We start from the raw sequence: 16,053 nt of genomic DNA on the forward strand, positions 1-16,053 counted from the left end.
GGATAACAGTATTCGCAGAATATATATTTACATGGGACATCGTACACATGTTCTGTTCTGTTATACATAACCCCATGCATTTTCTAATGCTGTGCAGCCCAACCCTAGATTGAGTCATAATACCTACAGTAGCTTATCTTCAATACTTTGATATCACAAATAAAGTCATTTTGTGCCAGTGTCTTAAGCAAAGCCTCAATGATTTTAGTTTTTTATTTTCAGTGAAAAAAATATTCCAAGTATGAAAAACATTCTAAGTATGAAAGTATGATCATATTTATATTTATCTTTTTCATATATTTAAGTATAAAAAATAAAAATCAGTTTATATTGCTGGCCTTTTATGTCCAAGCCAAGATGAATTTCTGAATTCATAGCTAAAATTTGCTGTAATTATTTAGGTTCAAGTTTCTCTTGTGGAAATTCAGACTCTTGTACTGAATTCTGATGCCATCTATCTATCTATCTATCTATCTATCTATCTATCTATCTATCTATCTATCTATCTATCTATCTATCTATCTATCTATCTATCTTGATTACATGTATGATGATGTCTGTTTGTTATTTGCTTTTATTGTAACATGAAATTATCGTTCTCATTTTCAGGAGATGGAAATCCCAAGGAGAGCAGTCCTTTCATCAACAGCAGTGATCCAGAGAAAGGCCAGCAGTATGATGGCAAAAACATGGCACTGTTTGAGGTAGGGATACATGCATTATAGACATCCCACTATGCAATGCTCCTTAGATTTACTGTCCACGGCGGCTGATTGAATTCATTTATTGTTGCGCATCTCTCTGTCACAGTCGCAACATATCATCAGCAGTGACAATATATACAATAACCTAGGGTAATAAACTCGAAGGTAGCGTGATTACAAGCTACATGTTCATTTTTATCTATTTTATTATTTTCAAAATGCCTTTGGTGGAGATACTAGAAGTCAATACTAAGCAGCCATCATCCAATTTAAAGTACAAATGATTCTAATAGAGAAATAATTGTACTGTAAATTTCATGCTCATTGCTTTGAACAAAAGACAACAAGGTTAATGACAAGCAGCTTTTTTGTTTCCTGAGTATGATATTTGGAAGAGACACAGCTTTTTTATGGATGAGTGAGTGTGTGCTCCAATGTATGAGTAATAATTTTCTGCCATTGCTTACACAGTGAAACTGCTCTAAAAGGCTTAACTCTATAATTGTATACTATTATATAAATTATTAATCTATGTCCTGTAATAGTAACAGTGTGTTACTGATTTACAGGTTTAGAGATTTCCATTCAATATCACAATATCAGCCGTCTGTAGATATTTTATTTACATATTGTGTGTATGTATGTAATGTAGGAGGAGATGGACACTAGTCCCATGGTATCGTCTCTGCTCAGTAGCCTTGCCAACTATTCCAACCTGCCTCAGGGCAGCAAGGAACACGAGGAAGCTGAGAACAATGAAGGATCCCGCAAGAAGCCTGTACAGGTAATACATACTCACTCACATTCAGCCTTATACACACACCAGACTTCATCGAGCATACCCTCTTTCAAAGCTTTTCAAAATGTGTAATAAATACATTTCTAATGAATACATAATAGCATCTTTCTCAAAACTTGGGAACTGAGCTGATAGTTTGGTTCTTCGCTCAGCACTAGCACACCATCCTTGCTTAGGATCAATTAAAATCTGGACGATTTGACAGACTGTGTAGCTGTTAGTGGAGATAGCTGTATGACGAGGTAATAAAGGATTTCAACACTCTTCTTTCTCAATATGCTTTGCGCTTTAACATAAGGATTTTCCCAAGTAGCCTAAGAAGAGACACTCATTAGACAGCACTACGCTTTCTGTCTGTTTTGTGTGTGTGTGTGTGTTTTCATTTTCTTTTACACCCTCAGTCTGTGCTCATCAACAAATGTTTCCATGATTAGGAAGTCAGACATACAGGAAGCAGAAATGGTGTTGATGTACAGTGCCTCTAGAAAGTAATTACTCCCCAGTGATTATTTCTGTTTTTGGTGTATTGCAACATCAATTTTAAGTGTATTCAAATGAGATTTTTTTTTTCCTTCTGGTCATTTTTAAGCGAATCTTTACTGAAATGAAATAAAATAACATTTCAATGTTCCCAGAATGATTAAAAAAGGTCTAAAGCAGTAGAATTGGCAAGTGTTCAACCCCATTTCTGTTAAATTGTGTGTACTTAATTTAAGGGTAAACAAAGGAAATCTGAAGAATTACAGCAGCACAATTAAATATAGAATTAGACTCGTGATTGAATTGTCCTGAGCTCTCACGCTAAATAGGCCTATCTTCATTTTAAACTTAAAATATCCCTTTTTATATTTTTGAACAATAAATACTTTCGACTTCTGAAGGTCTAACAGCTACATTGCAGATCAGATCAGTCCAGGAAGACCAATGAGCTGGCCATGAAGCTTAATTTTTATGAAGAAAAAAGTTGGAGAATGTTATTAAAACATAGGCACTGCTTTGAGCTTTCTTTGAAGCACTGTGAAGAAGAACAAATGTCAAAGAAGCGTCCAAGAGTCCAGCTACGATACTGAAAGAGTTACAGATGGCTCACTGGCTCAAATAGAGGAAGCTCCACACAGATTCAGTCTCTATGGGAGACTAGCCAGAAGACAATGTTAGCAAATCTGAAAGCTGTTGGAAAAAGATTTTGTGGTTTTATGACACTAAAGCCAAAGCATAATGTCTGGTGGAAACCAAAGCATGTTGGTGGTCGCATCACATGAGTAACTGGAAAGCTGGTTAGCATCAAAGGCAACTATATAAGCAATAACTATTGGGTGAACTCTGCTCCAGCCATCCAGGCATCTGCATTTAGAGTGAAAATACTACGTCACAACAGGACCATGAGCTGAAACACATGGCAAAAACACAAAGGAAATTTGGTCTCCAAAGGAAATCTAAACCCATATAAACCCAGTCTTAAATAAAATAGATCAGGGTTAAAGGCTTAAACAGGTTTAAATAAAAAATCAACCTAAAACACTTAAACAGGCTAAAGAAAATCAGGCTTAAAATTTCAGGCTTAAATTAAAAAATAGGCTTATACACTTTAAGACTTTAGATAAAGTAACTGAGTTTAAATTTGGGTTTAAACTGGTTTTAAGGCTCTGGACTGAATTTAGACTTGAGACTAAATTTAAATCCACTTACTTAAAACAAAAAAAGCTGAGGGAAAACTCCCCGTCTTGTTGTGTGGTGTTGCAGTAGAGCAACAAGAGAACTAAGCAATAAGTGGTGAATATTTCCTGGAAGCACTGTACATAATCACAATCTGAATGAGTTTCTCCAATTAATCTCTCTCAGTTACGCTAATTTCGTGCTGCACTGCAAAAAATGAACATCTAACTGAGTGACAGTATAGTGAATATAGTCAAACTAAACCAGGATCCTATTTTAAGATTATAAACAATAAAATATAAGATTTTAAAAGTTTTTTTTACTGATTTTAAACTATACATTTTCTTCTCGATATAATTATATTGGTAGATAAGACTTCTTTCTAGAAATAAAAGCTTAAAATAAGCAAAATATATGGCAGAAGAACAGAAGAACAAGATTCTTTCAAGAAATTAGTTTAGGAAGTCTAAGGAAGAGGTTCAATAATATTTGGTTTATGGTAAACTCATAATTGGAATTTGACTGTATTCAAAATAGTAGTTTTTGTGCAGTGTGGCTGCCTCTAAACTGTGCAGCAATTAGATTTTACCTCACAAATAAGTTTTTAACTCAATACAAGTAACACCACACCACAATCTCTTTGTTATCAGTGATACTTTACTGACGTCTAGTACTGAAGTTAATATTAAACATAATGGTACTAACATGTGCTGTCTAAGATTGCAAAGATACAGACAAAGACAGAGTGAGAGAGAGAGAAAGAGAGTCTTTGTACTCTCACGGCGATTGAAAGGAAAAGTTTAATCTTCCCCTAAATCTAAAGTTTCAGAGCATGTCTCAAATGTAATTATCTCACTGGCAAAACAGCTGCACTCCAATCAGCCTCCAGTTTGAGGGTCAGCTGGAACACATGAGATTCTTTCGGATGCTTTAAATGAATAAAGAGAAAGCCATAGGGCTTGGAGGAGGGAAAGATGGTTTGAGATAGCACTGTGCGTGGACGGTACATATACAGTATATATATAATATATATATACATATATTAGTCTCTGATATACTCCAGTTAGATCATAAAGGAAATATGGTCAAAATAAACTATATGGTCATCTCTCAGACCAAATTAACATATATATGTATAAAAAATATTGCATCATGGATCAAATCCTTGTACTTCCTCAAGTATTGAATCCTTTTACAGTTCCCACCTCCTCTGCATCATCATTCCATATAAATATGAGTGTGAAATTTCTGCTTAGGACAATTATTAATGCAATCAAGTGTGGAGCTGGAGCAATGCAACATGACATGACATTAATCAAAACCCAAGGGCTGAATTTTAATGAGGAGAGACTGATGAAAAGAGGAAGACCTTTACTCACAGCCCTGCTGGAGCAGAATGGCATTTCTCTACACCATGTATCGAGTTAAAGATCCACAAGGCCATCATAAAGGATTATGTTTTGTTATCCCAGTATCTTTAATGAGTTACTGTTCAGTTTGACCTTGTAAAATGACAGTTCAACGTGATGAACAAAAAACCTTTTAGCGATAAGTAAGAAAGATAAATTGTTAAATTATCCTTACAAAGATGTGAAGAGAGAGAGAGAGAGAGAGAGAGAGAGAGAGATTGTTGAGAGCTTCTACCATGCAGCATTTTAATACACCTAGCTGTTATGAAATATACTTTTTATCCAAAAGTATATGGACACCTGACTGTAGAATATCCCATTATAACAGCCTCCACTCTGCGATAACAGCCTCCACTCTTCTGGGAAGGCTTTCCACTCAGTTCTGGAGGCGTGGCTCATTCAGCCACATGAGCATTAGTGAGGTGAGGCTCTGATGCCTGGCATGAAGGTCTGGTGTTACCGTTCCTCTTACTGTTACAGTTCATCCCTAAGGCATTCAGTGGGGATGAGGTCAGGATTCTTTGCAGGCCACTTGAGTTCTTCCACACTAACCTTGGCAAACCATGTCTTCTTGAACCTCACAGGGGCATTCTCATACTGTAACAGGTTTGGGCCACTTGAAAGACTATTTTACTGCTACAGCATACAAAGACATTTTAGTTTAGAATTAGACAGTATTAAGTTTAGACAGGTGAGATGTGTGGTAATGTGTCTTTTGCAAAACACCAGTGTTTTTGTGGGTTTGATTCTCAGCTCAGTGTTTGATTTTATATATTGGATGTAAGAGAAACTAATAGCTACTCCATTCAGTCACATGGAACCAATGCATGCATTTAAATTAAGTATTTTTATTGTTGTGTCTCCATATACTTTTAAACATATATAGAGAGTAATGTAAATATTACACTGTTAATATTAGTTTACATGAGAAAACATGAAACCAATAATCTCACTGTCCAATCTATTTAAATACTAATTTGCAATATGTGATTAATCCCTGCAGTGAATGCTCTTTTTATAGCTATGAATATGTTCTTCATATGTTTATGTGGTCCAGTAAAGGAGTTCCTGCTACTGTAGCCACAAAAGAACTCGTGTATGCTAATCATGAGCAGATTTATCTCTTTCTCACAAAGTTGTTTGCCAGTCCCATGTCCATTTTAACACAATTAGTTTCTGAGTTTATCTTCATTCAGTAGATACGTCTGAGTGCTTTCTCAGACAGACACACAAGAGCAATGAAAGTACTGCCAATAATCATACTGTCTAAAGTTCCACTGCTTCAACTCAATTTTGATTATTGCTGTAATTGTGTTCAAGCAACTACAGTAAGTGCACGACTCCATCATAACTTAATGACCAACTGAAAATAAGGTACAGGACCTGATGTCAACAAAGTGGATAGTTAAGCTGTTTAATGTGAAGTAAATTCGTATGTTTTATTCTGAGATTTTTGCATCATACACATTTACACATGCTTTTAAGTTGCTAAAATGAAGCACAGTAAACTGAAGAATCATTCTGAACAATGTTTGCTTGTCGTTTTGCTCAAAGAACTAACCATATCATTTAGAGATCATCATAAGGAATCATAGTTAAACGATCATTATTAGGAGATAACACAAAATAATAATAATATTTTTTTTTGAAAATTTCATTTAAATAATGAAATAAATCATTAAATAATAAAATTTTATTTTAGTACATTCATAAACCGGTGTGCTTCATCATAGAATTATGTTTAAGGAAAAAAAAAATATTTCAGCAACTGATTTATTTTCCTCTAAATAATGAACAACATCCAATTATAATCTAAAAATAAAAAGTGGGTAATATTCAGGCTATTTATAAACTGAACTAGATCCTGTTACATCATAATGAGTTGGCGAAAGGCTAAACTGCCGTGTCACTGTGTAGATGAGTCCAGTGTGAAGTATATCGTGCACAGCATCTGGACCCCACAGCTGGGCAGGTGGAGCCAGGCACCCTGGGTGACATGGTGTCAGAGGCAGGGTGGCACAGCAGAAGGGCATGAGGGATTAAGGGGCAGAGCAGCTGGCGCCGGCAGCAGAGTGCCAACGGCACCTGAGTCCTCACAGCCAGGGTTCCACCGACATCTATCCCAGGGGGCCGCTGGGCATCTGGTGTTGCTCTATATCACTGTACTACCTGAGCTTCTTGCGGCTTGAGAGCAGCCCAAGAGAAATTATAATCACACATGCCTGTGTTCATACTCACACACAGAAAAAACGTCACTCACACGCTGAGAGGCTTGATTACACACCTGCGACAGCTACTGGAAAAAGTAAATTGAATGTGAGCTGGCTGCTATTCCCCAGACAAGCTCCGAAAAAAGAGTGACCTCTGCCAAGTGCTGTTGATTCAGACATTCTCACCTGCCTGATACACCACCTGTTTGATAATGAGAACTCATTTCAGCCAGCGTGGTGGTGACAAAGCACAGCTTTTGGCTAGCTGGGACCATAATGGTGCCAAATAGAGAAATGTTGCTAGAAAGATTCTGGATGAAAACGGTACAAGAGCCCTATTAGATGCTGCAAGCAGTTTTTTTCTTCTGCTATGGATACCTGCAGTTCTTTAAGTTGAAGCTAAAAGCAAGCTGGTATGACATATGAAACAAATACAGCAGGTAAAAATTAGTTTGTCTGTAGGTTCACACAGTTTCACGGGATCTCTGTATCACACTCTTCATCTAGTAACAGCATAAATACATAAAAAAAACCTTGTTGAAATTGTTTTCTTTAAAATGTGTACAATGGTTCTATGTGATTCAATTGAGTAGCATTTATACAAGTAATGTTTGTACAAACACAAACAGCAGGGATGAGTATGTGTGTTTTAATTGACCATGATAGATTATGACAAACAATAAATGTGTAAATGCAGATTTCCTGCTGTTTCTTTCCTATATACAGGTAATACCTGGTATACATTTGTATAATAAATTACTTGGAATGTGAATAGACTCACAAAAATAATGAAATGCATTCCAGGACATTATTAAGTTCATGAAGTACCACGGTCAGTTTTGTACTCGGGTTTACATCATTGAACATTTGATGGAAATTTTATATATAATGAATTGAGAAATGAAGCTGATTCTTATAAATTGCTCCAAATCTCATGGTTACACAATTCCACTTGAAATTATTTAATCCCACTCTCTTGTCCACCCAAATGAGGACGGGTTCCTTTTTTAGTCTGGTTCTTCCTCATATCGTCTCAGGGAGTTTTTTCTTGCCACAATTTCCTCTGGCTTTCTCATTACCATTAAATATACATTAAATTTTTAAATTCTGTGATTTTTATTTTGGATTAATCCTATAAAGCTGCTTTGGCAACGTTGTTAAAAGTGCTAAACAAATAAAAAACAATTACTTAGTTGCAACATCCCTGTAAAGTAGATTTATGTGTATTTTTCTTATCACAAAATGTCATCTTAGAAACTGCATAACTTGAGACAAATTTTCTAAAGATAATATTATTTAACGTGAGCTATAGGAACAGATTTTCAGGTACACACAGGATTTGGATGCAAGTGCAGTGTTTATTGAATGAAGCAGACAAATCCAAAGGGCAAACCAATATTTAGGTCAATAGAGAGGCAAAGTATGAGGCAATCAGATGACAGGTTTAACTAGGCTTTGTGGAATCCAATGAACAGAACAGACAGGGTCGATAGCGGAAAAGCGTCACGAAAACAAACAGAAATATAACGTCACTAGTGGAATGTTAGGAGCAAGCACTCCAGCACTGCTCCACTGCTCCCACCATCTCATAGGGTACAAGGAAGGCACACATCAACACTTTTCTATGTTCTGGCACTAAGAGGGTGGAATGAACTTACCCTAAATGTCCAAACAGCTGAGTCACGAATGTCTTCAAACGACGTCTAAAGACCTACCTCTTCCTGAAATTAGCTGAAATTAACAGAGATTTTAGGCTGATGCTATTCTTAGTCTGTGACCTGGTGAGCCAGTAACAGGATGTATTCATTAAAAGAGACTTCAAAGCACTTCTATAAGTCGCTCTGGATAAGGACATTTGCCGAATGCTGTAAATGTAAATGTCTAAAATACTTTGCAGATGATAACCAAAAATCCACTGATAGTTCAGGTCATTTATGAGAAGTTTGCTAATTACATGCAGGCAGTTTCTATGTTGGGAACTAGAAATTATTTTAATTTTTTAGCACTTACAAAGTTAATTAAAAAATATCCACTGATTTTTTAACTCTTTTTACCTGAGGCCAAAAAATTGTTTTGGGGTCGCCGTGTTTAACATTGTATTTCTTTGACATTTTACACTCCACAGTGGTGCTTAAAGACTTATTTCAAAGAAGGCACTAAGAGCTTTTAGAATTTTTGTAGTATTTCCTAAGTATTTCTGTTTTTAGCTAGCCATCTAGGGGCAAAATATTTTGATATAAGTTCCAAATGTATACACATGTAAACCAATTTCTGCTGTCTGAGTTGCCACAAGGGCTTGTTCATAAGCATCTTGAACAGCTAAACTATCCAAATGATGTGTAAATGTATCCTAACATAAGTAAAATAATCTCATGCAGAAAGTTAACAGTGCCCTGACTAATTTTATATCAGACTTGCGGCGAAAAAGTAATTTAGTTGTTTGTACTGATTGAAAATGCCTGATAAGTCGATGTCTAATCCTGCCGCAGAGTGGAACACCAGTGTACTGGTAAAATGGGTTAATCAAACGGGTAGTAGTTTTGTAATCAGCACCCTACTCTGACTTTTTAACTATTCATTAAAAAGTTGCAACCTCTATAGAAAGTTAGAATCATTAACTACCTAAGAATCCTTTAGGAACTCTTTCTTTCTAAGCATGCAGAGTGAAAAATCAGGACACATATACACTAAGACCACTTTATCAGCATACTCAAGGGCACTTTATGCAGTATTAACATCTTCCCAGTTAGAATCATTTTCCAGAACCTTTCAGTCATCACTTGCTTTTAAGAAGCTAAGTGTGGAATTACCACACTCAGACTTCTTTAAGGTCACTGTAAACACGACTGCAATGTTGTTTACAAGATCCATGGTTCACTGGATGTTCTTTTCTCCACAATTATCCACAGTTTATAGATGCACACTATAATAGACACACAGTCATTGGATCCGTTTAACAAGTGAGTCGCTACTGTCTGTATGCAAATTCTAACATTTGAACAACAACAGTTTATTTCCTAAATACCTGCTAATTGCATACAAACAGCAACCGCTACCAGAGACATTCCTTGTTTTCATGAAAAAGAATTTGGAAAAAAGTCATGATGTCGTACACAAAGAAGGAACTGCAGTAGTTTGCTGCTTGAGTGTAAACAATTACCTTTACTGGAGCTCCACTGGTGCAAATAAAGACTTTTATACTTATATTTATATTTATATTTATATTTATATTTATATTTATATTTATATTTATATTTATATTTATATTTATACCCTTTAAGAGTGTCTTGAACGTTTGGTAAAAAAAATGAAATTGTTGTATATTAATGCCCTATCTTTTCTGTACACTGAAGGACACAGATGCTAAATTTAATTAGCATATATCAGACATCAGGCAAGCAGAACAAGATATTAGCATACAAAGAAGGCGGACAAAGATAGGGGACGTTTTCTGAATGTTGTTGCTATGCAGAGCAGCAGAGAAGCTGGTGTGCTGATATTTTTGGTACAAAAAGGAAATTAAACATGAGGATTTCCTTTGGAAATAGTTAGCAGACAGATAGCTGTGGATTGGTGAAAATAAAATGCTTGGAATATTACCTTACTAAAATCTCTTATAGATTAAATTCCAGCTATTTTTAAATGATTATTTATAGACTGACTGACCGATTTATTAGGAACATCGATATACCTGCACATTCAATCAAGCTAATCATGTTGCACTATGCATGACTTCAATGGCTGCATGAATTGTTGTTGATGCAGATGGGCTGATTTGAGTATTTCAGAAACAGCTGAGCACACACCAGTCTCTAGAGTTTACACAGAATGGTGTGAAAAACAAAAACCACTACTGCACAGGGGTTCTGTGTGTGAGATCACAGGAGAATGGTCGAACTGGTTCAAGCTCACAGGAAGTCTTTGGTAACTCAAATAATCACTCTTTACAGTGATTGGGAGCAGACAAGCATGCTGAACCTTGAGGTTGATGGGATACAACAGTACAAGATCACATTAGGTTCCATCGTATCAGCCAGTAATAGTCTACAGCACAGTGGGCTCAGGCTCACAGAAACTGGACAGTTGAACTGCAGGAGTATATACACATTGCTTTGCTGCCACATGATTGGCTGATTAGATAACTAATGAATGCGCAAGTGTTTAGGTGTTCTGTGGTCAGTGAGTGTACTTGATAGGATATTGGCATGTTGACTACACTGGCTGGGAAGCTTTACAAGATAAAGTGAAAAATGCTAAATAAATACAATTCAAACCAGCATTGTTTTCATAATGACACAGATGCATATATGAGTCCCAGTTTTACAGCACCTTCATTTCCTAAGCTCCTATATTCTGTCAAATAATAAAAATCTGCTTATTGGGTTATATCTGTCTAGACGTCATATCTGCTTTAGATTACATTTATAGCCAGAGTCAATCATGCCATATGGGTTTCTGTCTTTACATAAATTACTTCCAAATAAGAGTCATTACGCAGTCCATATTTGCTTCATGATAATTGCATTAAAACTGTTCCTCAGTTTGCCATCTGCTGCTTTCACTTACATTTCATTTACATTGATGTGCGTGTAAGTAAATGATGACTTGTGTGAAATGTTGGAATCTGAGCCTGGTATTGAGGTATGGAGCTAAGAGAGGCAGCTTACCTTTTCATCAGTATGATATTTCACACATATTTTTTGATAAATATTTACTTGTGTTTGTCCTTGGGAATTTAATTTATTCACCAGTAGGATAAGTGCTCGCAAACTGACCTTCATTCATGATATTCACAATGTATCATTAATTATCAAGTTTTCTTTCCCCCCCCCACAGAAACAGGGGGAGAGAGAGAGAGAGAGAGAGAGAGAGAGAGAGAGAGAGAAAGAGAGAGAGAGATGTGCACAAACCATATGCGTTTAGTGCTCCAAAAATTGTGAGTCGTGGCCAAAATCTAAATTTTCTTATTTAAATATGAAACTCACTTCACTATGTGAAACCTGTGTGAAACTACTACATCTCCAGGAAACACCGGAAAATATACTGGAATCTGTAACTTTTTCTTTTTTTTCTGTTATACCTATGGGTGCTGCTTGTATCTATGTTGACCCTTTTTTTTTTTGACTCATTTTTTGTCTAGATTAATCAAAGGCTAGAGTGCTACAAAAAATAATAGAATAAATAACTCAACAAATAATTATACAGGGAAAAGATCAATTAGAATTAACAAACTAACACAATAAGATAAGATGTTTTGCAAAACTGGAATTTCAGTTTGTGAAACTAATGTTAGCTGACATTACAGAAATATAACTAGACGAGAAGCCAGTTTTAAAAGTGTCAGCATGTGGAATCCCTTTAAAAATCAGCTGTGTAGTAGTATATACTTTGAACTTGGGGGGGGGGGGGAATATCTTCCAACATTAGACGTTCAGATTTGAACCTGTGTTGGTGATATAATATTAATTCGTCAAGCATAATCAGTTTCTAGTCTCTCTATTAGACCTAATGATAAATGTTCTTCTGCAAAATGATCTGTTTTACTTTCTCACCAAGCCTTTCAACCACAGCTTATCATTTTTTCTGATAATGAACTTATAGTTTGTCTTAATGTATGTGGATGTGTGCGTTTGTGTGTTCACAGGCTCCACGGATGGGCACACTGATGGGAGTATATTTCCCCTGTCTACAAAATATTCTAGGTGTGATCCTGTTCTTGAGGATGACCTGGATGGTGGGAATTGGAGGAGTCATCGAAGCATTCGTCATTGTCCTTATGTGCTGCTCCACAGTAAGGCAGTCACAATTGTACACAAGCCTGAACATGTGTATCACTTACATCTTTTTATTGTTTACATATGTATGCTCTCAGCTCCCTTGTAAAATAGCTATCAGAACCCACGATTTATATTTTAAGGTGCTCTCTTAAGATGTTCTGCATAATCGTTTTGTTGTTGTTATTGTTTGTACCCTGCCATGTTTGTCTGTTTCGTGAACATGTGATTGAAACTCACATGCAGGCATGAAGCTGCACAATGTTGCCAGCCCTCAAGGTCTAGCCATTTATAAGAAAGTGATCCTTGAGTTTTATAAAAGTTTTTTATTTAACCTTGGAAATCAAAGATTTCACTCACCATTCACTGATGTTAAGGCAAAAAAATCATATAAACCTTTTACCTTGACTCATTTATTGTAATAAGCCAGTACTGAGTTTGAAATAAAGGTGGCTTGTTCTCAGTATTTTCACAGTTTTACATGTGAGTATAACATTTACACAAGAGTATAAGGTGTATACACCGATCAGGCATAACATTATGACATTTTTTGTGTTGGTCTCCCTTTTGCTGCCAAAACAGCCCTGACCCGTTAAGGCATGGACTCCATTAGATCCCTGAAGGTGTGTGTGGTATCTGCCACCAAGATGTTAGCACCAGACCCCTTAAGTCCTGTAAGTTGCGAGGTGACCTCGCAAAAGATACATACAGGACTTAAAGGACTTACAGGACTTGAAAGATACTTTTGATAGATACTGACCACTGCAGACCGGGAACACTCCACAAGGGCTGCAGTTTTGGAGATGCTCTGATCCAGTTGTCTAGCCATCACAATTTGGTCCTTGTCAAACTCTCTCAAATCCTTACACTTGCCCATTTTTCCTGCTTCTAACACATGAACTTTTAGGACAAAATGTTCACTTGCTGCCTAATACTGTATATCCCATCCACTAACAGGTGCCATGATGAGGAGATAATCAGTGTTATTCACTTCACCTGTCACTGCTCATAATGTTATGCTTGATCAGTGTAAATTTCCACTGCTTATTTTTTTTTAACTCAATACCTTTATTTGAAAAAGGTGAATTAATTTTAATATCTAAGATTTCTATTGCCACAGTCATAAAAATGTACACATTGACAAAGTTTTTGTTATTGCAGCTGTCTATAACAGTATCTAAGTTGAAATAAAATAATGAAAATGAGTTTAAAGAGACTTTCAGCTTTAAATAACACCTCTCTTTCCCAAAGGTACTTGGACAATTCTTTAATCATAAATTAAACTGATGTTCTAATACATTTGGACAAGTCGTTTTTACCTGAAGTCTGGAACACATACACATCACCAGACTCTTGGGTTTCTTCTTGAGTGATGATCTGCTCAGCCTTAACATTCATCTTAATAACAATAATCTGCCTACCTGTAAGTTCTGGACAGTAGGAGGACATGGGAGGATCTGGACAAAGCCCATGTGAGCACAGAGAACATGCAAAACACCACACAGATGGTAATCCAAGCTCAGGATCGAACCAAAAGCCGTGGAGCTGTGAGGTGTTAATGCTACCTGCTGTGCCATCATGCTGCCGACATTTAGGATGCTTGAGAAAACCAAGCACACTGGTATTATGCATTCATATTCTGTAAATATTTGGACATTTACGTTTACAGCATTTGACAGATGCTCTTATTCAGAGTGACTTACAGCAGTGCTTTAGAAGTCTGTATCGATAAATACATCCATACTGGACCATTAGGCCACAGACTCTTTGGTGTGGGAGGTAATGCAGCAAGAAGAACAGACAGATCTTAGGTCTTTACCCATTTACCTGACTGCCAGTGACTCAGCTGTTCCACCTATGTGTCTGAACAGAGAAGAGTCATTGGGACACTGACAAGGTGTTTTTGCAGGGGAAAGCATCACCAGAGAAGAAATCCAAGAGTCTGATGATATGCATGTGTTCCAGACTTAATGTAAAAGGATTTACAAACAAGTAACATTATAAAATTTAATTTATGATATGGAAGTGCCCAAGTACCCTAAAAAGGGAGTAGTGAGCTCATATTCATGCTTTAAATTGGCCTCCATACACACAAATCAGCCATAACATTATGAGCACTGACAGGTGAAGTGAATAACACTGATTATCTCCTCATCATGGATACATTAGGCAGCAAGTGAACATTTGTCTTCAAAGTTGATGTGTTAGAAGCAGGAAAAATGGGCAAGCGTAAGGATTTGAGAGAGTTTGATGAAGGGCCAAATTGTGATGGCTAGACAACTGGATCAGAGCATCTCCAAAACTGCAGCTCTTGTGGGGTGTTCCCGGTCTGCAGTGGTCAGTGGACAGGGTCATGGGAAGCCAAGGCTTATTGATACATGTGGTGAGTGAAAGCTGGTCTGTGTGATCCGATCCAACAGACGAGCTACTTTTGCTCAAATTGCTGAAGAAGTTAATACTGGTACTGATAGAAAGGTGTCAGGATTCACAGTGCGTGATGGGTCAGGGCTGTTTAGGCAGCAAAAATGGGACCAACACAATATTAGGCAGGTGGTCATAATGTTATGCCTGATTTGGTGTATCATTATAGGTGGTAACAACAACAATAACCTTGTCAATGTCCAAATATTTATGGACCTGACTGAATAACGCTGCATATTTTTGAAGCATTATAATAATCGGGCAGCATGGTGCCACAGCAGATAGCACTCCCACCTCACTGCTCCATGGTCACTGGTTCGATTCTGAGCTTGTGTTTCATTTCACGTGTTCTCCATGTTGACACAGGTTTCTTCCAGTTCCACTTCTCTTAAGTTCTCCTACTGTCCAAAACCTTGCAGATGGACAAATTGGCTACACTTAAATTGTGTGAATTTCTGTGAATGCTGAATTCCCCCACCTTGCACCAAGTGTTCCTGGGATTAAGAAAGTGGTTAGTGAAGATGCATGAATCATTGGTTCCATTAGTTCTCATCTAATTTAAGATAAATTTTTATACTTTTTATTTCTGCATTATATTTTCTTTATAATATAAAAAAAAAGGTTGCAAGAAATCTAATCTCTTTCAATATTGCATATTATCTTCTTCAAATATAGCACTGATGAACCATTTTCTTTGGTTCGAGAAGAAAAAGATAAAAGGAGCTATTTGGGTGTTCTCCTCCTCCACTGACATCCCGGCAGTGTTCAGTTGGCAGCCACTGAGACGCAGCTCGGGTTCCTCAGTGACAGGACTGAATACCTGTCAGACACCAACAATGGGGTGCCGGAGCACAGCTGAGATCAGTGCAATTTGAGGAGAATTTTTAGTCAAATGAGCCATATTAGGCAGACAAACTGTCTGTTCTCAAACAGGAGATATAATTTCAACCTTAGACACAATTATTTGATTTTTTTTTTTCTTTTCTTGTTATTTTTAACCCTGCATTCCATGCTGCCTATTTTCCCTTTTAAGACAGTCAGGATGTGCCGTTCTGCATTATCTTATGCATCACATCAAAA

General features: G+C 36.7%; 1 protein-coding gene across 2 annotated transcripts in view; it reads left to right on the plus strand.

Moving 5' to 3' along the window:
• slc12a5a (solute carrier family 12 member 5a) overlaps nt 1–16,053 on the plus strand; it is a 142,906-nt gene that overhangs the window by 94,722 nt on the left and 32,131 nt on the right. For both annotated transcript variants that reach the window (XM_058402744.1, XM_058402745.1), the window contains exons 2-4: nt 610–704; nt 1,357–1,488; nt 12,423–12,569. In XM_058402744.1, the coding sequence (XP_058258727.1) occupies nt 610–704; nt 1,357–1,488; nt 12,423–12,569 (374 nt within the window). The remainder of the gene's footprint in view (nt 1–609; nt 705–1,356; nt 1,489–12,422; nt 12,570–16,053) is intronic.

Source organism: Hemibagrus wyckioides, linkage group LG11 (assembly GCF_019097595.1).
Source record: "Hemibagrus wyckioides isolate EC202008001 linkage group LG11, SWU_Hwy_1.0, whole genome shotgun sequence".
Taxonomy (NCBI): Eukaryota; Metazoa; Chordata; class Actinopteri; order Siluriformes; family Bagridae; genus Hemibagrus; species Hemibagrus wyckioides.